This window comes from Chiroxiphia lanceolata, chromosome 22 (genome assembly GCF_009829145.1).
Source record: "Chiroxiphia lanceolata isolate bChiLan1 chromosome 22, bChiLan1.pri, whole genome shotgun sequence".
Lineage (NCBI taxonomy): Eukaryota > Metazoa > Chordata > Aves > Passeriformes > Pipridae > Chiroxiphia > Chiroxiphia lanceolata.
This window is the reverse complement of record NC_045658.1, coordinates 1327066-1353833: the sequence shown is the minus strand read 5'-3', so window position 1 is coordinate 1353833 and position 26768 is coordinate 1327066. Positions and strand designations below refer to the sequence as shown.

The 26768-nt window shown below is 55.4% G+C and overlaps 2 protein-coding genes across 14 annotated transcripts in view; both read left to right on the top strand.

Annotated features, from left to right (window-relative positions):
* Window positions 1–3047: 3047 nt before the first annotated feature.
* On the top strand, window positions 3048–12040 carry ECE1 (endothelin converting enzyme 1). Its single transcript, XM_032709282.1, is given in 24 exon segments — window positions 3048–3113; window positions 3603–3689; window positions 4570–4711; window positions 5286–5498; window positions 6799–6923; window positions 7235–7447; window positions 7566–7757; window positions 8258–8400; window positions 8481–8595; window positions 8812–8922; window positions 9146–9241; window positions 9356–9433; window positions 9819–9860; window positions 9862–9923; window positions 10085–10125; window positions 10128–10194; window positions 10290–10373; window positions 10460–10487; window positions 10489–10614; window positions 10616–10651; window positions 10741–10747; window positions 10750–10806; window positions 10809–10834; window positions 11100–12040. Coding segments are annotated over 24 exon segments (2319 nt in total). The 5' UTR covers window positions 3048–3062; the 3' UTR covers window positions 11277–12040.
* Window positions 12041–18103: 6063 nt separating this feature from the next.
* EIF4G3 (eukaryotic translation initiation factor 4 gamma 3) overlaps window positions 18104–26768 on the top strand; it is a 144514-nt gene continuing 135849 nt past the window's right edge. For 7 of the 13 annotated variants that reach the window (XM_032709249.1, XM_032709242.1, XM_032709247.1 and 4 more), the window contains exon 1: window positions 18104–18349. In XM_032709249.1, coding sequence (XP_032565140.1) covers window positions 18180–18349 — 170 coding nt within the window. In that variant the 5' untranslated portion in view covers window positions 18104–18179. The remainder of the gene's footprint in view (window positions 18350–26768) is intronic. The other 6 variants (XM_032709252.1, XM_032709253.1, XM_032709251.1 and 3 more) reach the window with 1 other exon arrangement.

Here is a 26768-nt window from a genome sequence, read left to right as displayed (position 1 = left end):
CTCACACCTCCACCAGTGCTCGACTGCACGCGTGCCCCTCGCACACGCGGTTCGTGACACCGTTTGTTTGCACGAGCACGCGTTTGCACACTCGCACACTCGTGTCCGTGTACGACTGGCGCTTGCACGAGCACACTGTGCTCGCAGGACCGGGCGCTCATCCCACAGTCCCACGTGCTTTTCCCCTTGCACACGCAGCACCGACGGGATCGCGCCTTGCGCTCCCCTGGGACGCGCCACATCCCCCCGCGGCCGGGAGAGCCGGGGGGCTCTCGGGGGGACGCTCCCGGGGAACACGCGGGGCTCCCCCCAAACGGGGTTTGGGCCCCCTCCCGAAAGAGTTAAGGGAGGCGCGCGGGAAGCCCGTCCCTCCGCGGCCCCATTGGTTTCCCATCCCAGGTACATCCCCTGCTCGTCCCCCCCCCCGCCACCCTCGCTAGGCCGCGGCGGCAGCGCGGGCTGGGCCGGGCTCAGCGCCCCAGCGGGGCCGGGCCGGCGGAGCGGGGGCACAGCCATGGTGAGTAGGGGGCCCGGCGACACCCCCGGCCCCGAGGGGGGGCTGGCTGGGGGGTCCTCGGCCGGAGCGGGGCGCGGGGGGAGGCTTCTCCCGTGGGATGCTCGTTGTAACCTCGTGGGGCGCACACCCCCCCATTGCATCCCAATGGACGCCCCGCACCCCCATGGGACCGCCTTTGCACCCCCGAGGGTCCCCCCGAGGGACCCTCATTGCAGCCCTGAGGGATCGCTCATTGCACACTAAGGGACCCCCACTGCACCCCTGGGTGCCCCCCCTCGCCCCCCCAGCCGCCTTTGCTTTGTAGCCAGTGGGTCCCCTGGGGTGGCGATTCCAAAGCAGATGACCCCCTTAACTCCCCCGGACCCCCCCAAGCCAGCCCTTGTCCCAATCCCACAGGGATTTGCACCACGTTTCCCTCTGCAAAAGGGAAGGGGAGGTATGGGGGGACAGCCCCCCCCCCCGCCAGCAGCACCCACTTTTGGGGGAGCCGTTTGCGAACACCCCCAAACTGGGCTGTTCCCCTCCCTTATTTTTTTTTTAAACTTTAACCCTTTTATTACTCCTTTTTAAGCTTTTTTTTTTTAATTATTATTATTTATTAATTCATCTGCAGCCAGGGCTCCCTGCAAAACCGGGGAGCCCCACAGCCCCCTCCCCAGCCCCCCTAATTACCGCCGGCACCCCTGATTACCGCCAGGGGTTGCTAATTACCGCCGGGCATCCTAATGAACAGGCTGAGCCTCGGTGGGCGCTGCGGAGGTGCGAGGGGCACCCAGGGGTGCTGGGCGGGGGGGTTTAGGGGTGCGGGAGTGATTTGGGGGGGCCGGGGGTGGGATTGCGGGTGTCGGAGGGGCCGGGGGGAGGTGAAGGACTCGCGATCGCGGAGGCGGCGGCGGCTCCGAAATGGCGCCCGGGCGGGGGTGGGGAGCGGGCGGAGGAGCTCGGGGTGCCCCCGAAGGGGGGTGAGGGGCTCCCCGGGGCCGGGGCGACCTGGGTGCCCCCCCCCCAAACCTCCCTCGGTGCGTGCGGGCTCGGAGCACGTGGGGCTTATTGTTTATAAGGCGAAGGAAGGGTTTGGGGGGAAACCAGGCGGTTTAAGGTAATGCCGAGACTTTTATGAGTTGTAAAGAGAGTGGAAATGGCTCGGGTGGGGGGGTTTAAAGTGTGGGTGCCTCCTCCCCGCCCTGTTGGAGCCGGGGAAATGCGTTTTTATTCGGATTGAAGCAAACAACAGAGCTGGGGGAGGGGGGGATGTCACAAAAACACATCCGAAACCACCGCTTTTTGTCCCCGCTTCAGGAGCAGGGCAGAGGTGGGGAGCACCCATGGGTGCTGCTGTGCCCCCAAAACGGGGGGTGCGGGTGCTAAAACTACCTCCCGGACCCAGTCTCCCCCCAGTTAAGGATGCTGGGTGTTGATCCCGATGCCCCCCGGGGTGTTTCGGGGGTGGGGAGTTCAGCCTCAGTTTGGATTCTCTGATGGCTGATAGAGGGTTGAGCCGGCACATCCCTTGTAAGAGGGGAAAAAAAGGGGTTTTTTGTCTTTTCCCTTTTTCCTGCTGGTTTGTGGCTGGGGTAGGCGGGGGGGGGGGGGGGGAGGTGTCGTTGAAAAAAAAAAAAAATCGCATTTCCTCAGGAAATGGAGTGAAAGCTGGGATTCCAGGAATTTGGTCTGGCCGAGCCATGGGGGCTTCATGGATCCCCCCAGTGCGAGCGGGGATTTGTGCCCGGAGCTGCCAATTTCAGCCATGTGCGAAGTGCAAAAACAGGTGGAAAAAAGTGAAAAGGGACTGAAAAAAAAATAGGCTCTAAACGCAGATTTGCCCCGCGATAAAATCTTGCAGTTGAGGCTTTTTCCCCGCGCGGTTCACAGGCTCCAGGCGGGTGCCCAGGGGAGATTTTGGGGCTGGAAACAGAGATTTTGGGAGAACCAAGGAGGGAAAATGCCTTGCTCTTTTAACCATTTTTCTTCCCCAGGTGGGTAGTGTGGTTAATTAAGCTGAGGCTGGGATTTAGGATCTGGGGAGGGAATGGGATCCAAGGAGAGGATAGAATTCGTGATTAACTCTGCAAGGGAAGCTGTGGGAATGCTGCTGTTGGAAACAAGGCTGAGAACCGGCACTTTCATTGCATCTCCTTCTGCCAGGGGAGCCCGAGGCACGGCTGTGCCGGGTTGGGATCATCTCATCCTTTGGGATTGATGGCAGCGGGATGGGGACATCCAGAGGGGTGCAAACCCCCACCCTGCACTGCTTAGGGTGAAGGGACATGACTGGCACCGCTTGGCCCATCAGTGGTGGGGTCAGGGTGGATTTTGGGGTGCTCAGCCCCTTGTGGCAGGGCCAGGGTGGATTTTGGGGTGCCCAGCCCCTCAGTAGTGGGCGGAGGGTTGTTTTCTCCATCGGGAGGCAGTCCAGCTGGGTGGCAGGGCTGTGCCAGGGGGAAGGAAACGACGGCGGCACGATAAGGGCCGGCTGCCAACCCTCGAGGTTTTCCTTGTTTTTCTGCTGGGGGATGAGATAAGAGCCGGGCACTGGCACAAGGTAATGCCCGGGGGCACGGCGCCGGGAGGGAGCCTGTCTGCAGCTGAAATCCAGGGAGGTGTCGCTTTTGGGTGCTCGCTGGGACCTGGCCGGGTGTTCCACGGTGCGCAGGGTTCACAGACAGGGTGTGGAGCAGGAGCGAGCCGGTAGTTTCGGGGTGAAAAGCCATTTTCCCTGCTCCCAGCCTTCCCCAGGTCCCTGGCACACCGGGGTTCCCTGGCAAGGGGCTGGGGGAGATCCCTCTGCCTGTTGAGGGGCGGAGGTGGATCCAGCTTTACTCCAGGCTGAAGGGGAGGTTGCACAACCCAGCCCCGGGGGAGAGCAAGGCGGGTTCGGGCTTCGCTCAGCTTTTGGCTCCAGCCCCCTTTGCTTTCCATAACCTTCCTCTGGCGTCTGTGTAGTGCTTTGCTGCCCTGGAGCCATTCGGGATTTAGCTCCCCGGAGGAGGAGGTGGCTCTAGAGGGTGTGTAAACCTTCCTCATCCTCCTTTTCTTCCTCGACCCCGAGTCTCTGAGTGCTCCGTTTGCCAATCTCCCTGTGCAGATGTCGACCTACAAGCGGGCGACGCTGGACGACGAAGACCCCCTGGACTCCCTTGGTGACGGCGATGGATACCCCAACGGCTTCCAGGTAGGGCTTTGTGTGTCTTTTAGGGCGGGAAAAAAGTGGGATTTTAGGTCCTGGCAAGCGGCAGAGGGAGTGCAGAAGGGTTTTCCACCTGGGACCTGTCTCCACGGGGTAAAGTCTGGTGTGGGCAGAGTCCTCTTGGCTCCTGCTGCCACTGCCCTTTGCTCCTGGCACGGGGAGCCAGCGGGGCCATATCCCAGTTTTTCAACTCCCAGTTTTTCTGCCGGCCAAGCCCCTTCTCAGAGTGTGGCTGGGGTGAGCAATTATCGTGGCACTGGCAGTTTTGTCCCGGCACAAAAGGGGATTAGCTTAATTCCTCCCCAGGCAGCAGGAAAGCAGCTTAAAGAGGGCCAAGGGTGGCAAGAAAAACCCCCGCGGTTGCCAATGTGGGAAGGTTCGGGTCCAGAGCGATGTTCTCGGTGCTGGCCCCACTCCAACCCCAGCACTTTCTAGAATGGTGGTTTCTGCCCAATGTGTTTTACTTTTCCCGCGGGGCCGTCTCCGCTCGCCGGCGCATCGGGATGTTTCCTGGGGATGTTTTTCGGCTGAGTGGGAGTATCCTGTCAAGGCACTTCCCGACGCAGCCCCCGCCCTGTCCCAGTGCCGGCAGTGGGGACAGGGACACCCGGGGGGTTACGCCGTGCTCGAGGAGGGGTTTGGGGTGGCACAGGGCAGCAGGTGAACCTGCTGAAGCGCTCGTCCCGCTCCCTTTCCTGCCATTGTGCCGCCCTTCCTGCCCGGTTTCTGGAAGGCAGCTGCTGCCTTTCCCAGCCCGATCCCTTGCCGGGGGCCGAATGAGTGCCGTGGGGTTGCAGGAAGCACAATGGGGGCTGCCTCGGTGGGTTTCTGCGCCGGCGGGGAGACGATGCTGCTGTTCCCGCAGGTGAACTTCCGTGGCTCGCGGGGCAGCCGCGGCTGCTGGGCCGACCGGACACGCGCCGAGAGGCAGCTGCTGGTGCTGGTGGGGGTGCTGGCAGTGGTGCTGGTGGCATGTCTGCTGGGACTCATCTTCCAGTACAGAGCCATAAGTACTCGTGCTGCGCAGGATCCTGCCCTGTCGGCAGGGCGGGTTGCTGGGGGCGTTTCCAGGATGGGATCTTTGGTGCAGGGTGAGATGGTTGGTCACCTGCGTGCCAAGACCCTGGTCTTGGGAACCAGGCAGGATGTTCAAGTGTGGGGTGGGATCCTTGGGCTCAAGACTGAATGGTCACCTGCATCCCTTGCCCCAGAGGAGATGCTCAGATGCAGGATAGGGTGCTCCCTTTATCCTGGATCTTGATGCTTGAGTGCAGGATGGAATATTTGCCCTCATTCTTCACCCCAGGGTGGATGCTTGGGCACTGGGTGGGATCTTTGGGCACAGGATGAGATGCTTGCCCACATCCCTTGCCCTGGAATGGGACTATCAGGCAGGGTGCTCGAGCATGGACTGGGATGCTGGTCTGTATTGCTTGGCCTGGAGCGGGATGTTAAGGTAGAAGGCGGGATGCTCGGGCACCAGGTGGGATATGTGCCCACATCCTTCAGCGTGGGGCAGGATGCTCCGTGGGACAGCTCATGGCACTGTGGTGGAGCTGAACCCCTCCCTGCTACCCCCAGGGCCACCCGCCGTGTGCCTGTCGGAGTCCTGCATCTCCGTCACCAGCTCCATCCTCAGCTCGCTGGACCGGGCGGTGAATCCCTGCGAGGACTTTTTCAGCTACGCCTGCGGGGGCTGGATCAAGGCCAACCCCCTCCCCGATGGCCACTCGCGCTGGGGCACCTTCAACAACCTCTGGGAGCACAACCAGGCCATCATGAAGCACCTGCTGGGTGAGTGCAGGGGAGCAGCGGGACCCTGTTAGGTCCCGGGGATGCCAAAAACACGTCTGTGGGGATATGGGGTTGGAACTGAACTCCAGCGTCAAACCAATCCGTGACACACGTGTTGCGAGGACGTTGGGAAAAAGGCTGTGTTTGCTCTCCTGGATGCTCCTGGGATTTTTGACTGTGGTGCTGCTGCTCTTTGCTGCCGAGTAGGGAAAAGGTTCCTGGCCTCTGCTCTGCAGGCCTCACAGCAGCATTCCCAGGAGCTCTGAAATTCAGGATTTGCACCCCAGAGCCTGCAATATCACCCCAAGGATATGGGGTTTTCCTGCTCCTATAGCTTCCAGCCTTTGTGAGCAGCCTTTTTGGCTGCCAGTACGGCCATTTTTTGGGGGGCCAAAACTCCTCCAGCAAAGGGAGGGTCCTGGGTTCAGCCTCTGCGTGCGAACAGCGAAACGGAGCCGCTTATCCGAGCAACCGGCAGGGACGGTTTGTTCAGGCTTTGAGCAAACAACTGGCTCCTTATCAGCACTTTCCACTGGGCTGATTATCTGGAAAGGGAAGGTTTGGGAAGAGTGTTGTCTTTTGGGAGAAGGGGGGTGGCGCGGGAACGGCTTCGTCCCTGGCTCTTCCTGCAGAAATCTGGCGCTGGTTTTACCAGGAGAAGGGACTGGGCCTCCAGCCAAGTGGTCGCGTTCGGCATTTCCTTGAATTCCTTGGAGCTGAGGGACCTTTAGTTAATAAAACCACACAGCTGGGAAGCCAAAGGTGCAAGCTGTGTCATCAGGAAAATAAATAAAAAACCCCAAAAAAACTCTCAGGGGAGGCAGAATTTTAGCAGAGGGGGAGATAAAAGGTTGGTTTTGGAGGCAGAGAAGAATAATGGGTTTATTGTTCCTTTTTACAGGAGTAAATAATAAAGGGCTGGGGGGGCAGCAGCACAGAGGCAAGGGCAGCACAGGGGGCTGGATGATGCTGGGAATATCAGAGCTGCTGGAAAAATGCTTTTTGTTTTTTCTTTCTTTATCTTTCGTTCCCAAAGAGCTGGAGCAGTCGCTGCGGGTGGGAAAGGAGAGGGGGGCAGGAGGCCAGGAAGTGGTGGGGCCGTGGGATGCTCTGAGGGGCACAGAGGGGCCTATTGGGGCAATCCTTGGCGCCGGTTTGGAGCCTAGCTTTGCTCAAAATGGGGCTGAATATTCCCATGGTGCAAGGGAGGGGGGGCTCCAGTGTAATCAGCAGCCCCCATGTGTGTTGGATGCCCATCCCTGGGGACCTCCTGTGATTCCCCCTGGGGGACCATCCACAGAAAACACCACGGCCAACGTGTCGAGCGAGGCGGAGCGCAAGGCACAGCGCTATTACCAGGCCTGCATGAACGAGAGCAAGATTGAGGAGCTGCGTGCCACCCCCCTCATGGAGCTCATCCAAAAGGTCCGTCCCGCTCCTCGTGGAAAAGCCATCTTCTGTCTGCAGAATGGGGGGAAAAGATCAAATAAGGGCAATTCCAGCACCCTCCAGACTCCATTCCCGGTGCTTCCTGGGGAACAGCAACCCCCAGGGCAGGCAGGCTAAGAGAGATTTATTAGGGATTTATAATCATATAACTTATCAGATTTATAATCCTATAATGGGGCTTTTTAGCCCCCTTGCAAGATGTTTCCCCCCAGGATGGGTATTGGGGATATTGAAGGAGTTCCAGGTGGTTGTTCCTTACCCAAAAGCTGGTTGCTGTCTGTCCCCAGCTGGGTGGCTGGAACATCACAGGAACCTGGGCCGGTGGCAACTTCAACGAGACGCTGCGGGAGGTGACGGCGCATTACCGCACCTCGCCCTTCTTCTCCGTCTACGTCAGCGCCGACTCCAAGAACTCCAACAGCAACGTCATCCAGGTGGATCAGTCGGGGCTGGGCCTGCCGTCGCGGGATTACTACCTGAACAAGACAGAGAATGAGAAGGTGGAGGTGTCGGGGGGATGTGGGTTGGCTGGGGAGGTGCTGTGGGTGGGTGGGTGGGTGGCACCTGCCCTGCTGATCCCACCCGATGCTGATCCCACCTGGCGCTGATCCCACCCAGGTGCTCGCCGGGTACCTGAACTACATGGTGCAGCTGGGGATGTTCCTGGGAGGCACCGATGAGGAGTCGACACGCCAGCAGATGCAGCAGATCCTGGACTTTGAGACAGCGTTGGCCAACATCACCATCCCCCAGGAGAAGCACCGGGACGAGGAGCTCATCTACCATAAAATGACAGCTGGAGACCTAAAGGTAGAGATGGAGCTGGCAAGGCTCTCCGTTCTGCCATGGTTTGGGAAGCGGGATGCATGGGTGGAGGTGACGCAGCTCCTCTGGGAAGCCTGACGCCAGGCAGCACCGCCTGGGAGGCTCTTGTGCAACAGCTTGGCCCATGTTCTCCTTGGGGAAATCCCACCCAGCCTCTGGACCACCCCGGGGCCGGCGGCCGTCCCGCTGCGGCGCTTACACCCGGCCGGCCCTGCTGCGCCTGGACGTCAGCCCGGTCACCTCCCCGCGGCCCCACAGGGGTTGTGTCAACAGTTCTGACACCCGCCCCACTTTCTTTTCCTTTGTGGGAGGAAATTGTTTACTACCCTCCGACCTTTCGAGGATGCTTGCTGGCATGGGAACTGGCCTCTGCAAAATCAACTGGGTCCATCAGATGGGGACTGATGCAGCCGATTCCAGCTTGGGAAGGAGCTGCCACCCCACTCGATGGTGTTTGGGTCTGTAGCAGCGCTGGGCTTTTGCAGGAGCTGGCACCGGCCGTGGACTGGATGCCTTTCCTCTCCACGGTCTTCTACCCCGTGGAGCTCAATGAATCGGAGCCCGTCGTGGTCTACGCCAAGGAGTACCTGGAGCAGGTGTCTGACCTCATCCTGGCCACAGATAAGTGGTGAGAGCCCCCCGCCCGCACGGAGGGTGCCCAGGGTGGGCAGGCACGTCCCGCTGCACACTCACCACCTCTCGCCACAGTCTCCTCAACAACTATATGATCTGGAACCTGGTGCGGAAAACCAGCCCCTTCCTTGACCAGCGCTTCCAAGATGCCGAGGAAAAATTCATGGAAGTGATGTATGGGACGAAAAAGGTGAGGGTGGAGCCCCTAACAGCCTGATTCACCATTAAAATGGTGATGGGTTTTTATGTCAAGCCCCCTTTTGTGTGGCACCCAGACAGTAGAGATGTGGGGTGGGTTTTGGGGTGGCAGGGGATGGATGGAGACCTCCTCTCCTCGTGGGGTACGAGGGTGGGAAGGAGCGGTGCTTCGGCCCCTGAGTGACTGACCACCTCTTGTCCAATGCAGACCTGCCTCCCACGCTGGAAGTTTTGCATCAGTGACACGGACAACAACCTGGGCTTCGCCCTGGGGGCCATGTTCGTCAAGGCACCTTCGCCGAGTGACAGCAAGCAGGTGGTACGTCCCCGAGCCGGCAGCGCGCGAGTCCCAGTGCCGGGAAGCCACGCAGTGGTGGAGCTGTCCAGGCAGCCTATGTTTGTCTCCTGTGCCGGGTTTTCACCGGCCCAAATGCTGTGTTGGCCGCCCAGCCTCTTCCTGCCCACTCGTGTGGAGGTCCTTGACCCTCCGGAGGTGGGAAGCTGGCTCTCCGGCCTGACGCTGTGCGCCTTGTTTTGTCTAGGCAGAGGAAATGATTGCAGAGATTAAAACCGCCTTCGAGGAAAGCCTGGAGACTCTGCAGTGGATGGACGAAGAGAGCAGGAATCGGCCAAGAGAAGTGTGAGGGTGCTGGCAGCAGCGCTGGGCGGGGGTGAGGATGGAGGGAGGTGGAGCTGGTGAGCCTGTCCCTCCACCCCCGCGCTAAAAGCACTCTGGTCCTCGTCACCCCCAGGCAGACGCCATCTACAACATGATTGGCTACCCCAAGTTCATCATGGACCCCAAGGAGCTGGATAAAGTCTTTAATGACGTGAGTTGGTTGGGTATGTCCCCTGGGTCTTCTATAGGATGTACAGGACATGCTCATCACCGTGGCCTCTGGGCAGCCTTGAACCCCAGGTTTCCTCCAGAAGGGTCTCACTGATGTCCTTGGCCCTTCTCTGGGGACTTCCCAGAGAGCTGTGGGCCGGTCCTGGGGTGGGCTGGGACTCTTAGGATCCCTGCCTGGGAAAAAGGTGGGGTCGGTTTTCCGTAACAGTGATTCATTGCCCTCCAGAGACTCTGCAGATGTTGGAGAGGCAGAGAAACAAGAGCAACCGTAACTCAGGCAGCTCCAGAGGCTCAGACGTGACCGTCAGAGGGAGGAGCGGGGCTGGGCAATCCCCACACACCACTCACGCCTTGTTCTTTTGCAGTACGAGGCCGTGTCTGACCTCTACTTCGAGAACGTCATGCAGTTTTAACAACTTCTCGGCCAGGGTCACGGCCGACCAGCTCCGGAAACCGCCGAACCGGGACCAGTAAGTCCTCTGCTCCACTTCCCTGATGGCTCAGCGGGGAATATCGGGATATCTGGAGCCCACTGGGGTTTGGTGTCCACCAGCTGTTTGGGCAGTGAGACTTGGGGGGCCAATGCAGCGTGGTGAGTGGGTGTTGTGGAGCCATGTTGGTGTCCCTGCAGGTGGAGCATGACACCTCCGACAGTCAATGCATACTACTCTCCCCCAAGAACGAGATCGTCTTTCCCGCCGGCATCCTCCAGGCCCCCTTTTACACCCGTGCATCCCCCAAGTAAGAGCCCAGGGAACACACAGAGGGCAGGAATTCACAAATTTCCTCCTGTACCCAAATTTCATGGCTGTGGGGAGCAGTGGCTGCTTTCTAAGTCTCTACCCTCTGCAGGTCCCGAATTTTGGTGGGATCGGCGTGGTGGTGGGCCATGAGCTGACACATGCATTCGATGACGCAAGGTATGGCCAGGGCCAGGCGGGTGGGCGGCGCTGGAGGAGTGGCCAGTGTGGTGATGAAGGATCCCGCGGTGTTTTCGGCAGGCCAGGGAATACGACAAGGACGGCAACCTGCGTCCCCTTGTGGAAGAACTCCTCGGTGGAGGCCTTCAGCGTCAGACGGCGTGCATGGTGGAGCAGGTACGGCAACTACAAACCGTCCAACGGCGAGGCCGTCAACGGGCAATCCACCCTCGGGGAGAACAATCGCCGACAACGGGGGCCTCAAGGCCGCCTACCGGGTAGGGCTGCAGGACTGGGGACGTGTGGTGGGGGACCTGGCATGGTGGGACCGGTGTCCCCCTGAGCCCGCTGTTCTCCCTGCCTACAGTCATATCAAAATGGCTGAGAAAGAACGGGATGAGGAAAACCCTCCCAACCCTCGGCCTCACCAACCACCACTCTTCTTTTGTGGCTTCGCGCAGGTGGGTCATGTGATGGGTGGGGAGGGTGGGCACACAGGTTTTTGGGGGTGGTGTGTGCCCGATGGGGTGGGAAGGTGTGGTGGCAAAATTGAGGCCTCCAGAGATGTAGTGGATGGTGAACCAGATCGGGGTGGTGCTGGTTACAGAGCGAGACGAAGCTGGCACTCGAGCCATGTTGGTGCCCGTCACGCGGGTGGGGAGGTCAGATTCGGGCGCCGTGGCGGTTGGGGGGTGTCAGCACTCAGGCCCCTCACCCCGTTCACAGGTGTGGTGTTCGGTTCGCACACCAGAGAGCTCTCACGAGGGGCTCATCACCGACCCCCACAGCCCCTCGCGCTTCCGCGTCATCGGCACCGTCTCCAACTCACGGGAGTTCGCGGAGCACTTTCGGCTGCCCCGTGGCTCCCCCATGAACCCCCCCAAGAAGTGCGAGGTCTGGTGAAGGGCGAGTGCCCCAGCGGGAGCCAGCAGCTGGTTTGTTCCATCTCTGCTGGATTTCCCTGTCCTGTGAGGCTCAAGCCGCTTCTCTGCACCAGGGAGAGCCCGGCTCAGCAGAGCTGCCCCGGTATTGTCCGAGGTTCGATCCACTGTGAAACTCCTCATCCCCTCGCTCGTTGGTGAAATGACTTTGGTTTGGGGGGAGTCTCTTCTTTACCACCACACATCCATGGGCACTACCCTGAACCACCACCCCAGCAAAATCCCTCTTTTTTTGGAGGGTATAAAGGGAACCCTCGGCACCGGCAGGTTTGTCTGCGTGTCTAAGTACAGCCAACGTACCTTCCTCTCTCCAAAGATGTGCACACAAGGATGGGAAATATTTTAAGATATATTTTTTGGGGGGAGGGGAAATATATATTTTTTTTTTCATGCATTGTGGAATACACTGGAAAATTTCAGGGAAAATGCATTTAAAAAGCCGCCCTTTTTAGTAAAGATTAGTATATTTATTAATTTTTTTTTACTTAGTGCAGCTGTAGATGCAGCACCCTGTGGTGACAGTCCCTTGGCCAGGGAAGCTGGATGGGGTTGTGGATCTAACTTTCCAGCCTTGGATCCTACTTCTCCAGGAAGGACTGTCCTCAGAGGATGCTTATGGGAAAATTGGGGACAGCAGGCCTGGGGACAGGGCTGGAGGATGCTGCAAGTCACAGAGGCTGTGCCAGATGCTCCTGGATTAGCTTAATTTGGAAGTGCAAAGGGAAAGTTGACATGCCAAAGATGTCACCAAGGTGGTGACGGTGTGGATGAAGCATCTGGTTCTCCCTCCTGTCCCGTCTGAAGCGAAGCCAGCCAGGATTTCCTGGCCCAAAAGCTTCCCCAGACAAGTGCAGGCAGTTCCTGCCGCTGCTCCGCTCGCCGCCGTGCCTGCACCCTCTGTGCCCGAGAATCTGCAAGCCCCCAGATCACCACAAACCCCAAAACTCCGTCCCTCCAGAGCTGGTTTGGCATCTGCATGAGATCCGACTGGGATGGGGGTGAGGGGCTGTTTAAGGGATGTTTTTAATACTCATTTTGAGAGGAAAGCACTGACAGGATCTCAGGTGCTGCGTGTTGTCACCTTCTTGCTCTGGACAGAAAGCACAGAGGGATTTTTAATATTATATGTAAGGGAGGGATGGGAGGGGCTGCTTTTTTTGTAATTATTTTCACCCTATGCGTGGGGCTTATTGTAATTGAAATAATAAATACTTTTTACTGGATCTGGAGCTGCTCACGGCTTGTTTTTTTTTTCCGATACCAGAGCGTTTGCATCCCTTTATCTGCGCTTTTCTCCCTGTCCACACCTCCGGGACTGTCCTGTGCCGACAAAACTGAGCCAAGGAGGCTTTTCCCAGCCTACTGCCTCTCTCGGAGGCTAAATCCAGGCCTTTGTGCCCAGAAACCCCGCTCTCACTGCGTGTGGCTGTTTGCCTTCCCCTTCTATGGCCTGGCCCCACACAGCTCCCCAGCAGGGAGGTCTTTCCTGGATGCTTTTCCTTCCTCCCAGGCGAGTTTTTGGCCGGCCGGGCTGTGTTGGGATCCAGTGGCACAGGTTGCTCTCCAAGCTCCCTTATTTATAGCTCGGTGATGCTGTGGGATGCTGCCAGCTCCAGAACCCAGGCCAGCGTTCCTCCTGAGCGGATGCTCCACCGGCTTTGCCAGCTTGCCCAGAAAATGCAGGGCAGGACCTGGACCGCAGGCTCCCCCTGAGCCTCAGCCCGGCACCTGGGAGGGCTGGTGGCCATAAAACAAGCCAAGTGCTGGGTGTTCCTTTGCTTCTGAGCCCTGGGATTCTTATCTGGGGCAAAACCAGGGGGCTGCAGCCCGTTGGCAGCAAACTCTTTTTTGGGAATAAAGAGTGTTTCTGCTGCTGGGATGAGCAGGGCTGAGCCAGCAGCAGGCCGTGGACACGGGTGTTGTGTAAGACATTAAAATCTCCTCCTGACTGTTTTTACTGTGTTTCCTCACCCAGATGGAGTGGAAATGTAGCAATAGTGGTGACTCTCTGCTCACAGGACTCGGTGTGAGGCCCTCGGTTTCCTGCAGAGCTGGAGCCCGGCCGTGGCCGTTGTTTTCCCTGAGATCTGCCTGGAAATGGCGCAAACCCGCAGAGGGCGGTGGAGCCGAGAAAATCGCTGCCTGCACGTTCCAGTGCTGGGCTGGCAGGAGTCAGCAATGCTGCCATGTGGTCTGGATGTGGCCCCAGGTGTTTCAAATGTGGTGGAATACCTGCATTCCTAGGGAAAGAGAGGAGCAGCGTGGGTGTACAGCAAAGAGGAGCGAAGTGAGGAGAGCGGGGCTGGGGTGAGAGGGTGTTTTCCCAGCTGCCAGCAGCAGGGAAGGGAGCACAGCCCATCGTGGGATGCTGTTACGAAGTGGTTTAACACCCCAAAGGGAAATATTTTTGGCTCTCTGGGGCTTACTCACAGGGAGAGACCAAGCAGGTCATGTGTTGGGGACAGCCCAGGATCAAGGCTCCCTGGGAGCCAGCAGTGGGATTTTGCCTCCCTGTGAGGCTGTCGGGTATAGAGAGAGAGAGAGGGGGCAGGAGGTGAATCATCCCACTCACGTGCCAGGGCCTGGCATGGGCTTGCCTGGTCCTGGGTGGTATTTGATCTATTTTGTATTCAGCTGTACACTGGAGGGCCAAGATTTTTGCTGAGGGCTGAGCCTGGGCAGGAGGAGGGATGGGGAGAGCTTCAAGCAGGACTCTTTTTTTTTTTTTAATTTTGTCAGGAGGGTGTTGGAAGGAAATCAGTGGGGGAAAAGCAGAGAAGCCCAAAGAGGAAGGCTCTGCTGCACCATGCTGGGTGAAAGCAGGAGCCTGGAGTGGGATGGAGGCTCCAGAATGAGCTGGAAATGGCGGCTCTTCATAGGTTTGGTGGGGCTGAGACAGCCTGCAAGGTTGTGTTCAGTCTCTCACAACCACCTGAACTGCTCTTTCCCTTCCCAGTTTGTCCCCTCCAGGTTAGGATCTAACCTCTGACACACCACAGCAGTGCTGAGGTCACCCACTGGGACCACCAGATTTTAGGGCCAAAAGCTCCCCTGAACAAGCCACACATTCCTGGAGGGAGGAGGACGGGGAGTGGGAGGTGGGGAGCAGGTTTCTAAATCCCAGTTTGGAGCTGCTCATGCCCATCCCTGGGGTGGGTTTCACTCGGAGCCAAGCAGGGACAAGGCTGTGTGTCCTCACTCACTCTCAGGACCACGGCTTTGTGCTTTTATGTTTTCCTCTTCACAGGGAGATTCCTGCAGGAAAACAGCCATTTTCCAGTGATACCCCAAGCCTGTATTGTCCTAAGTTTACCAACAGCTCCAGTGTTCCTACTACACTTTGTGCTGCGAGGTTGTGTCTCTGCTGTGGCAGGTACATGAGGGACTGGCGGCACTGGGAAAGGGACTGGTGGTGCTCCAAAACAGGAGCTCAGCACTGCAGACTCCAGCTGCCCACGGTGACACACCAGTTCCCAGGTGCTGATAAAGCTAGCAGGAAAAAGAGAAGGAAAAACTAAATGGAGAGACAGGAGGAAGGGTGTGAATCCAGCTGGCACTCACTCCAGCTCACCAAATCTGCAGGGTTTGTTGGCCAAGTCGTCCTATGTGGGGTAGAAGAGAGACATGTCTGCCTTTTCTGCTCAGGGAAAAATTAAAAAGAAGAGAAAAATATGGTTGTGGAGAGACACTGACTCTGGAAGAGCTTTAAGGCAGAGCTGGGAGCCTGGCTCCTTCACATGACCAGCAGGTTTTTGGAGCTTCAGCTGATAATATAGTGAAAATGCAATTTTCCCTCTTCTAAGCAGGCAAAAAGTGTTCCATCCAAAGATCCTGGAGCTGAGGCTCTTTCACAGCTGTGTTTACAGGCAGCTATTTCTGCAGAACAGAGGGAGCCGGAGATGCCAATTTGCTTTTGGGATGAATTTCCTTCCGCATGAAGAGCTGTACCCAGAGAGGGGAGGTGGTCGATGGAACAGAACCAGCCCCCCCCTCCCCGACCACACAGATTTCACAGAATATTCTGGGTTGTGAGGGACCCACAGGGATCATTGAGTCCAGCTTTCAAGCAAATAGCCCATACAGGGACACACAGCTCTACTTGCACTCTCAAAATAATCACAGTCTTTAAGAGCTGTGGATGGGGAATTGTCCTCCCAGCAGCAGAGGTGGAGATCTATCAGCCCTTGGGCAAATCCCATACAATGAGGGAAGTTCCTCCTTTGTTATCTCAATTTTTGGGAGTGGAGGAGTACTTGGCCTTTCTTTGAAGTCATTCCTCTGTTCTCCAGTTTTCCTGCTGGGGAATCAGCTGAACTGGCTGAAGGCTGCGGAGGAAAACTGGCTCAGGAAAAAACACCCAGAGCCCCCTCTAAATATCTGTTCCTGGGTTTGGGTGAAAATATTCCTCATTTGGGACTTGTTTACAGGCTGGCAGGGCTTTGATAGGCTTCTTCCCCTCAAAGAAAGCTCATTGTTTCCTATTTTCCCCTATTTCCCACAGGTAGTGTGAGGTAGGTGTGAGCTCACCTCCTGTCAGGTATTTCCCTTACCCCAGAAGGGAGAACAAAGAGTGGAACAAAGAGCCCAGAAAGGGACACTAAACAGCACATTAGTCACCTTCCCCTGCCCCACTAATCCCCGCTGGCATTTCACTGAGTGGCTGTACCCTGCAGGTAGCACCTGAGTCAGTAAGAAACTATTCCAGTCCCAGGGCTGATTTTACTGGAGACCAGTCTGGCAGCTCCCAGCTTGCCTTCTTCAGTCACACCTTGGAAGACAGGAAAGCCTCTGGATACACAGCAACCCTCGTGTGTCCTAAATCTGACCTGCACAACCCAATAACTCAGAGTTATTGAACTCAGAGTCCGACTCCAAAGGGAAAGGTACTCAAGACCCTTCTACTATTTTTTGCCCACTGTGCTGAGTTTTGCTCTAGTGAACAACATCCAGTCCAGATTCTCCACTTTGGGATTTGTATTTAAAACTCAAATTTATTTCCCTGCTTACAACAGGACCCTTGTATAGACAGGGATAGATGTGTCTCCTTGGGTGGGTTTTCTTTAGTGCATAAGGCCTTTGTCTCTCTTCTCCCAGCTTGCAGATGCAGCAGTTACTCTCCAAGTGCCTGAATACACCCCCACGGGAGCTGTTCACTTCAATAAAAGAAGCTTTTCACATTTAAGAGTTTATTTGTGATTGCTCTAAAATATTATCTTCCTCCTAAACTTGCAGCTGCCCAGAAAAGGCAGCCGACAGAATGCAAATAAACTCTGGAAAGCTTTCCTGGGGCAGCACCCCGGGTTGGGTGACTGGGACAGCAACGCCTGCGGGCACAGCAAAGGTGCTGGAAGTGCTTCTCTGGGACGTGCAGCGTGGCAGGAATGGTGGAAGGTGCCAGCAGGCTGGAATGAGCCCTCAGGAGCCAGCGACAAGGCAGGACAAGTCAGGACAATCCGCTGGAATCTGCTCTGAGGTGCTTTTCCTCTCCCTGAGATGGCACAAACCGCCTTGGCCTCCACTGGGCTCACGGGTGGCCGTGAGGAGGGCGCTGCAACCTGGGTGTGAGATGGTGAAGGCAGTGGTGCTGTGGCAGCTCTCGGTGGGGTGATGGCTTGGTGCGACCACGGGGTGAGCTGGACACCTGTCCCCACAAGGGCGGGTCCGGAGGGTCCCCACTGACACAGGCGGGCTCCCTCAGGGGTCCCTCAGAGCCACAGTCACCCTCAGGGCTGCTTGCCCTCATGAGGGGCTGTGGTTCTGCCCCAGGAGCCGGGGATTTGGGCTTGGGGCTGCAGGGCTGGGAACGGGGCTGGGGGTGAGGTTTTTGGGGTCGTCCCTTGTTAGGGCCCGCGGTGCGGTGGGTGCTGGAGGTCCCCTCACAGCCGAGATCCTGAACTTCCAAGTCACCCTCACGACGCCTCACGTGGGGCTGCGGTGCTGCCCCTTCCAGCCACCCCAGGAGCCGGGAACTGCAGCTGGGGGGTGAGGTTTTGGACAGGGAAGCCCCTTCCCAAACCCTTTAGTAGGACGGGTGCTGCGGGATTCCCCGGCCTCCTTCCGACCCCGGGTCGGCCCCTCACGGCCGAGCGCTGCCGAAGTGTCTCCGGGCCGAGCCGAGAGACTCCGAAGATCCCCGAGAAGCTCCGAAGAGCCCCGAGCGGGGCGGAGATCTTCCATCCGAGCGCGCCCGAAGCTTCCCGAACCGCACTACGCCCCCGCCCTCCGGAAACAGCCGAAGTTTGCCGAGCGTAGGGGTCACGGGAGGTGCCGGGGCTGATCGGGGGGGAGGGAAGGGGGAGCTCAGGGCGCGTGCGCCCGCGAAGCCCTTCCGGAAGGAGCCGAAGGCTTCCGAACGGCGGCGGGGCCGAGCGGCTCCGGAAAGAGCCGAAGCTCTCCGAGCGCCGGCGGGGCCGAGCGGCTCCGGAAAGAGCCGAAGGTCGCCGATCGGCGCTGGGCCGAGCGGCTCCGGAGCGGCCCGAAGGCACCCGAGCGCCCGCCCGGCCGGACAGCTGGAGGCGGCCGCAGCGCCATGTTTGATGCTCCGCTACTCCAGTGAGGAAAATCCGCCGGCATCGCCCCCGAGCCGCCGCCGCGAACGGCTCCGCTGCCCCCGGCGAGGGCGACCGCGATCCCCCGCCGCCGCCGGCTCATGAGCAGCGCGGCCTGAGCCGCCCCCCCTTCCCTTCCCTCCCTCCCCTCCCTCCCTCCCTCCCCGCCGGCCCCTCTCCCGAGCCCTCCGGGAGGCGCGTTGTCACGGAGACCGGCGCCGGTGCCGGCCCGCCGCGCTGCCCCGGCTCTCCCCCGGCCCGCTCCGCGGCTCCCCCCGGCCCCGCTCCCCGCCGCGGGGTGGTGGCTGCGCTTGGCCATGAGTTTACCGCAGAAGGCGGCTTTGAAACCCGGCGCGGCGGCGGCGGCGGCGGGGACCGGCCCCGGGAGCGGGGGCGGCGGCGGGGCCGCCTCCCCCCCCGGCTCCCCCTCACCCGGCGCCGGCGCCTCACCCAACATCAGGGCCTTGCCGCCCCAGCCGCCCCAACAGTATCCTTTGCCCCGGGGGGCTCGGGGGTGACACCCCCTCCCCACGGCGAGCGGGGCCGGGGGGGCGAGGGCTGCGGGGATCCCCCGGGCCTGCGGGGGTGGGGGGTGAGGGGGCGCGGGGACCCCCAGAGCGGGGGGAGCTGAGGGCGCCGGGGCCCCCCCAGAGCCGGGGGTGGGTGAGGAGGGGGTTTTGAGGGTTTCCGGCTCCTTTTGTGTGTCTGTTTGTGGGGGCCCCCCTGCAAAGGGGGGGGCTGCACCTGCTGGGGTGGTGCGGGGCAAGGGGGGTGTCCCCCCCCCTCTGCTAATGGGCTGTTTGGGGGCTCAGCCTTTCCAGGGGGACCCCCTTCCCCCCTTCCCCGAGCAGCGATGACCCCCAAGGGTAAACTTTTATTATAAAACCGCTCCTCAGTTTTTTCTTTGGTCCTGCCCAGGTAAGTGCTTTGGTTTTGTTGTTTTTTCAGGCGAATTTAAACCCAGTTTGTTGGTGTTTGGGTTTTTTTGTTGTTTTTTTTTTTTTTTTTTTCTTCCTCCAGCCGGGGCCGATTTTCATGTGATTTATTTTATTTTATTTAATTTTTCTTACTCGGCTGGTGGGGATAAATCTCAGGTGGAATGTCTTCAGCGAGCAGCTTTCCCTGCCAGGCCACGCGTGGTGGGGAGGAGGAGGAGGAGGCTCCCGCTCCCCAAAATCCCCCCGCCAAAGCTGCTACAAAGAGAGGCCGGCGGGGGCTGCGAGTGTTTTTTAAAGGTCTTCGGTTCTGTGCTGCCAGTAGGCCCCGAGTCAGGGGGAAATACTGCAGGGATCAGCAGGAAAGTGCTGCCGGCCTCAGGTTTTGTTTCCAGCGTCCGACAGCATCCCGTGGCAAAGTGGCTTTTCTCTTCCCCCCCCCCCCCGGAGTTCTGGGGGGAGCACGAAGTGAAAACCACACTTTAGCGAGATACCTCCGTGCCGGGTTACCCGGGAGTGGTGCAGGGACGGCCGGGAGTGTGTTTTCCTATAATGTGGCGGCGAGTTGGATTTTAAGGTGGCAGTGCCAGGGTGAGTTCCTGCCGAGGGCTGTTGGAGCTGTGCGGTGCGCCTGTGCTCTCCGAACTGTGTTCCCCTGAGTGTGAGCATTTTCTTGCTCTCACTTTCATTTTGGAGGTGGGAAAACCGAGCGCTTTTATAACCAGTTTAGGTCCATTGTTTTCTTGAGCTTCCGGCCGGAGTCACCCCTGCCATGACAACAAATTCATTGCTTAAATCATGGGACCGTTGACGTTACGGATTTGTTTGGGTCGAGTGAAAACCCCTGAACGTTCTCTGTGCTGGGTGATTTGTGGCTGGTCTGTGCTATTCCATAATTCCAGCGGCTACTTTTGGCATAAAAGGAGTGGGAAGGTGCTGTCAGTACAGAGTCAGCGGGGTGGTGGTGGTGAGTAAAACTATTGCTGGGGGGAAAATTTGCTCAGTTTTGAGGGATGTGCCAAGTGTCGGAGTGGGAACACTGTGCCCAGTTTGATCTTCCCAGCAAGGTGCTGGTTTGCCTGGGAAGGGGCTTTTTTATCGGGGAATGTGACGCTTGGGTGCCTTGACAGTTGAAGGGCTGAAGTTTGCGTGGCTCTGGGGTTGTGCTGGGCTTTCCAAAGCACTTCATTGTCAAGTAATACTTGAAAGCACCGTGGAGGGACTGGAACAGGTCTCCAGTGTCGCTGAGTGGTGGTTCCAAGAGTGGCTGTGCCTTTGGAGCTGGGACAGGAGGACGCTGTTGCTTTTGGTGAGTGTTCTCATCAAACACACGGGGGATGAAGTTTGGCTTTACCTCTGAGCACAGCCCTAAAAACAGTAGGGCTTGGAAAGACTGGAGAAGCTCCTGAAGGAGCTGGGGGTGGTGTGTCAGCCTGTCCCATGCAGGAACCCAACTGGACACCCAGAGCAGGAAGGACAGAGGGTGGGTATGACAAGTTGGTGTTATAAAAGTGAGTGATTTAAAATGACACAGTTCAATTTTTATTTCTAGCCACGTCTGTTTTGAAAACATTGTGTTTGACCCATATCACTCTAAACTCCCAATCTGTGCTTGGAATATATACAAACACTTGATACCTTTTGTGTGAAGCTTATTCAGGTGTCCTGGCTGGTTTTATCCTCCACCTGCTTCCAGGTAAAAAGAAAAGCTGTCCCCTGCTCTCAGGCTGCTGCAGAGTGAGGCTTGGGGAGCAGAGTTCGTCCGTGATTTGCTGGAGTGCAGGGGGTCATCTGAGTTCAGCCTTATTTTTAGCTCTTTGGTTTCTTTTTTTTCTCTCTGTTTTGATACAACTGTTGAGCCAGTGTTACCTCACAGCACATAAAATAGAGCTGCAGGTTTCTCTGACTTGGGCTTTTTAAACCAAAACAGTTTCCGTGTGGTGAACTCTGTGTCTTTGGAAACACATGTGGTTTTAGACTTAGCATATAATGAAATTAAACAATATCTGTGTTACTGGAAAAAAAAAGAATTGCATGTGACAGAAGCGTTGAACATGTGCATGTAGAAAGGCATTAGGGAGGGAAAAGAAAAATACAATGGGAAGAAGGGATTTTTTTAAGTAGTATTTTTTTAAGAAAAGCAAAGCTGGAGGGTGATGGACATGGGAACAGAAATGTTTGGATGGAAGATTCATTCTGTTTCCTGCTGACTAGGAAGTTATTGAAGCTGCTGTAAGACAAGACAGAGTTTTGAGGAGTTTCCTTCACCTAGAGTCTTCAGGAAGTTAAGTTTTCTGGGTAAAAGTAATAGAGATAATTTTGTGACTGTGGTAGTGGTGAGTATTCAGCCGAACCTGGTTTCAGGCATAAATTGTTCTCAAAATTGTCAGTATGGATAAATCCTTCATGTGGATTCTGACCCTTATTTGGGGAGGATGGACAGGGGAGGGTGAAATGACACACCGAGGGAAGTTACAAAAACTAAACCCCAATCTGCCCTCCTTGGCTTTGGCTTCCAGACTGTCTCTGAGGGAGGGGTTCAGATGAAGTCTGGAGTGAGACTTTTTCTGTAAAAATGTCCAATGATGAAGGTACCTCTGGGCTGCAGGTGCACTGTGGGCCTTCGTGGTGTTACCTGGATGGTACTTCTGCCACCAGTTAAACTGCACTGTGTTCTTTACTCTGCACTTCAGTGTAATTTTTGTGTGTGTGTCACATTAGGCTGCTCCTTAAAACCCCCCTGTGCTGTGAATAAATCCTGTGGATCGATATAATCAGGTCACCAGCAAACACTGCCCTGGAAAGCACAAGGAGATGGGTTGATGGGACCTCAGGTGAGGGCTGCTGGCGTGGCAGGTTAATGTGACTCTGCTCAGTCTGAGCCAAATCAGAGCCATCCTCAGCTCTGGGCTGGGGTCACTGGGGTTTTGGTTTAGGGTTTTGTTTTCTTTTCCCAACCTCCTCACATTTGGAGGCAGTTCAGCTTCCTGGTTGTTGCTGGTCTCTGTGCAGGTACCAGTAAGCTTGACCTCACTCTGTCCCCGTGGCTGTTTCCGTGTGGGATCGGGCATCTCTGAAATACTGGGTGTTTCCCAGGTTATTGTGTGTCATGGCAGGCTCAGGGTGGCTTTCAATAGACCATTATTAATTTTTTTTCTCTTCTTCCCCCTTGTTAATTCTGTTTCTGAGAAGCAGAGAGGAAGGGTCAGTGTATGTGGGGAATTCTGTGTGAATTCCATCATTACTGTGCACGGAAACGTGTTTTTTGTTAATGTTGCCTCGGCAATTTAGTTTTAGTTTTTCCTGCATTGCTCCATCTAACTGTGCTGTAGTCCCTTTCAGAAAGTGGTGTGCTGCTTCCTGCTCTGTTGGACAGCAGCTTCTGAATGTGAGTGGCTTCCCAAAAGCCCAGGAGAACAGCAAGAAATCCAGGATGGTGTTCAGGAATGTGTGAGGCTGTGTGAGAAGTCAGGGTGAGTTCCTGGCAACACTCCCTGGTGGTGGGGGTGGAGGCTGGGCTGGAGTCAGCCTGTGCTGGAGATGTGGTTAAATCAAGTCTGTTCAGGAGGATTTGGGTGTGTGGGATTCTCTGTCCTCTCTCAGAGTTGAGCTGGAGGGGAAAGTGCCCATGAATTTCTCAAGGAAATTCTCTCCTTTCAAGGAGAGCATCTGCAGGGTCAGAGTCTCTGGGTTGCTATGATCCTCTCTGGAAGTTTGGAGCTAACACCATCCTCCCTCCCTGCTCACTTCCATTCCAAGTGGTGTTTTCCAAGTCCATGTGCTCCCAGGGGTTTATCTGTTGATGACTTTGAAGATGGGGACGAGGGATTCGGGAATTGCTTGGGCACAAGAGTCAGCTTGAAGAGCGTGATTGTGGCTCCAGACTCCCAGGCAGCTTTGACATTGGACTGGAGCACAGTTGGAAGTCCTCTTCCAGATTCCAGTGGCAGCTGGATGTGAGGAAGGTGTCGGGAGCATTAAGATCCTGAAAGGGAAGGAGGGGAAGGAGCGGGCTGAGATCAGAGCTGTCCCTTGCTCTGCGTGTGTTTGAGTTCAGGAGGGAGCATTCTGAGCCTGATGAAGGGGAAGAAGGGGCAGAGGTGTTGCCTGGGAGGTGTTTCCATTTAGGAGTGCTGGAGCTGTGGAGATCAAACACCTTGGGACAGTCTGAGCAGCAGGAGAGGAGCTTGGAAAAGAGACTTTCCCTGCTGCTCTGTGGTAGCGACTCATCTGTAGGTGAAGAACAGGCGCGGGATTGGGAGCCTATTGCCAAAAACTTAAGTACTTTTAGCCCTCCCTGCCACCTCCCCTGTTGATGTTCCCCAGCCTTGGCAGATCTGAGAGTTCTTTCAAGCAGAAATAGCTTTAATTTATTTAATGACAAAAGCTAATCATGTTAGAGCGCAGATATGTCACTTTACCAGCTTTGTAAGATTTTTGTGGTGAAATCTCTTGGAGAAAACTGTTCAAAAAATGTGATTTCAAATGGCTTATTTTCTCCTCACATCCAAGGACATGACTGTGTAGATTCTCTGGCAGAAGTCTGCGTGAGAGGGTTTGGCCATTTAAATGCGTGTGTATTTAATGTTCGGCTCTGATTTGGGAACAGAGTTTGTGTCTTTATCTATGGTAAGAAGTTGGTGAGAGAGTAACAGGAGACTCAGAACAAATAACTTCCCTTTTAGATGTTGGGATGTAGAAGGATTTTCATCTGTGTGCGTATGGATTTTGTCCATCATTTTTGGGCTGAAAGGCTTTTCTGTGTTATTAGCAAACTTTGGGGTGTGTGGAGTTGATGTATTTGCTCTGTCTTTGTTTGGTAGTAGGAGTTAGCAGGGAAGATCTCCCTTTAGAAGTCAGAGGTAACCTATATTTTCTTTTTCTCCCTAATCCAGCAATTTCAGGGCTAGTCAACTGTCAAGTTTAGTTGTGTGTAAATCCTCTAATATGATTAGAGTTGCTGGAATTTTTACTCTGGGGAATTATAGCTGGGTAATATCACTGTTCTACAGGCATTGCTTTGGTAGGAAACTTTATCTGTGACTTGAATGTGGCTGCTGGCAATTGCAAAAGCTTTTCTGGAATGAATGGGGAAGAGAAAACGGGTGTTTGTTCCGAGGCATGAACGTGTGGGGGGAGGAGTCGTGCACCCCGTGCTCTGGAGGAACCAGGGGAACTGATCTTGCTTCTTGTTTTTGGAAGGGAATAGAGTTGCTGTGACTCTCAGGGTGCTGTGTTTTACACTTGCTGTGATTTCAAGCACTTCTCCCCTGTACAACTTTCCTCCCCAAACCGTGGACTTTGTTTAAATAGGAGCTGGTGATGTGGAACAGCTGGAAAAAGGGAATAGAATGGGTTCTTAAAAAAAGGAAAGGACCAAAGGGAGCAGAGCAAAATAAGCTTTTAGGCTACTGGAATGTTCTGATGCGCGTTATTCCTATGGTTTATTCCAGAGGTTTGGAAGGTGTCCCAGAGTGCTCCCTCTTTTCGGAGTAGGTGAGGGCACACTGTTGCTGGGACTTGAGTCAAACTGCTGCTGGGCATGTAACTGGGTTAATGGGACAGCAGGATTATTTTTTTTCTCTCCTGAAAGGAAAATTACACGCTCTGCATTCCAGTGGTACCCAAGGAGTTGTTTTTACCGTTGTTTGCTGCACGGTTGAGGTGGAGAGAAAAGGACGAGTTTCCCCACATTGAGATTGTATCGGGTTTAAATCAGTTCTGCCACCAAAAATAACACGTTTCCGTTGTTGGTTATAACACCTTTGTGTTTCCTTTATCCGGACGAGGGTTAAAATATTTATAGAGCTTTAGATATGCTTGAAAAAAAGACAGAGTGGCTTCTAAAATGTGTGTCTTGAAAGAAGAAACGTCTCCCAGCCTCGACCATCCCGGGAGCGCTCTCCAAATCCGCCGGAGAAGTGTTGAAATGGGTCAGGACTTGTCGAGTCGCAGTGAGCAGCTACTCCTTTCCAAGTGCTTGAGTTCAACAGGAAAGAGACTCCCATACTCCAGAGTAAGAGTATCTGCATGGGAATGGCTGTAAAAGTTGGAAGCACAAAGACCATCCCTGCTTTTAGCAGGGGAGGGGCCTGCACGTGGTGGGAGAAGAAATCTCCCTGTCAGCCTCGGTGCTGTAAAAACACCGAGCAAGGAGGAGTTAATGCAGTTAAAGGTCTTAAATAACGCAGATTTTCCTGACTTTGGAAAGCTTTTGGGAGGTGAAAACCAATAAACATTGCAGGGCTGCGCTGTTTGGGGTTGCCAGATGATGCTGGTGTGTTTGGGTTTGGGTTTGATTTACACGTGAGGGTGACTGTGTGAGTTACTCAGTTACTCAGGGTAGTCAGAGAAGTCTGATTACAGTCTGTGGCACTGGTGGTGGTTGGAAATCCATCTGAGCCCATGCTGTGGCCGTGCTAATGGTGGTCTGAAAACAGATTTCCTTCTTTTATGTGTTATTAAGTTGTAGACGTTACTGTGCCTTGAAACCGTCATTTTTCTGGGCTTGTTTTGTTCTCTTGCCTAAAAACAAAAACGAGAGAAGTCTTTGGTCTTTGGTCTTTCAGGCTTAGCAGGAGACTCTTCCTATGCACATCAAAGGGAAAGATTTTTTAGTGATACTACCTCCAGCTTTGGTTTTTTAGTCAGCTGCTGTTTTGGGAAGGCTCCTAAGCATCCCTGGAAAGGACCTGTCTGGAAAAAAAAGGTGCATTTCCACTGAGTGGTGAGACCAGCCCTGCTGTCCTGGGGCTGCCATGAGATCTCCCACAGAACCACCAGGTCTGATTGGGAATTGAGGCCGAAATCTGGCCTGAAAACTTCCTGTAAGTCTTGAATTCCTGTCTGTGGTGATGTACAGGCTTGACACTGGACCCTCTGCAGCTGGTTCGTTGGGCTGACTCAACAGATCGTATTGGAAAGGGAACTCAGCAGGGTGGTGCAGCTGAGGGTGGGTGACCTATGGCACTTACTTGGAAGGGAAGTCAAGAACTGAAACCAAAATGTATTTAAAGCCTGTTTGTTGTGACTTTAATGTGATATTGGTGGTGCTCCTCAAACCTTGGGGTGTGCTGGGAAGGGGATTTCAGCAGCTGGTCATTCGTGCCCAGCTTTAGCACAGCAAGGCTCATGTGGATGTGCTATTTCTTGAGCTGCTGAGGCGTCTTCTGACTTCCACTCTCTGCAGAATATAAAACCAGCTTCAGTTTGTGTCACACTTTCTCACCGGTGCTCAATACTTGTCACTGGGTGGTCTCTCTTCAATTGCTTTACTTTTCTGGGCTCTGTATTTCCTATTCTAGATTTGTGAGTGCAAATAATTCAGCTGTCAACGTGTTCAGCTTGAGTTTTATGTTTTCCTTCAGCATTGTGTTTTAAAGTTGATTTCAAAGTGCCTTTATGTCTGTCTCTTCACAAGGAAAAGAAGACCTAATTTTTGTTGATATGCAAATATCACAGGGTGTAAGTTTCAATGAGTTTAAGCTGTTCAGCTTAATTGTACTGATTGAATTCCCAAAATGCTTTCTTAATTAGAAAAAAACAAGTTCACCTGCACAAATAAAGGAGTTTATGCTGAAGTATTTGGTTGTGAGGTTGCACACCAAGTTTAGTTTGAATGGATTCCCATTTCCCCCAAAACTTCATGTTCCGTTGCAGCGGCACCTGGAGTCGCCGGCATTCACCGCAACAATCGGAATTGGCACAGCCCCACCACTGCTTGCTGCAGCCAAAGCACACTTTATCCACTCAGGCTGACATTAAGATCATTAAATAAATGAATGAATTGTACTGTCACCAAATTCCCGTCCTGGCAGCAGAAGAACATGAGAATTTTATAGCCGGACCTCTCTCCGGAATGTCGGACTGAGTGGCCGGGATGGCAGGAGGGGAACAGTCGGCACAAAGCTTTCGAGTGAAATGTGTGAGCCTTGCTGAGAGTTACAGCGTGGGGCTGTGTGAAAGCCTGAA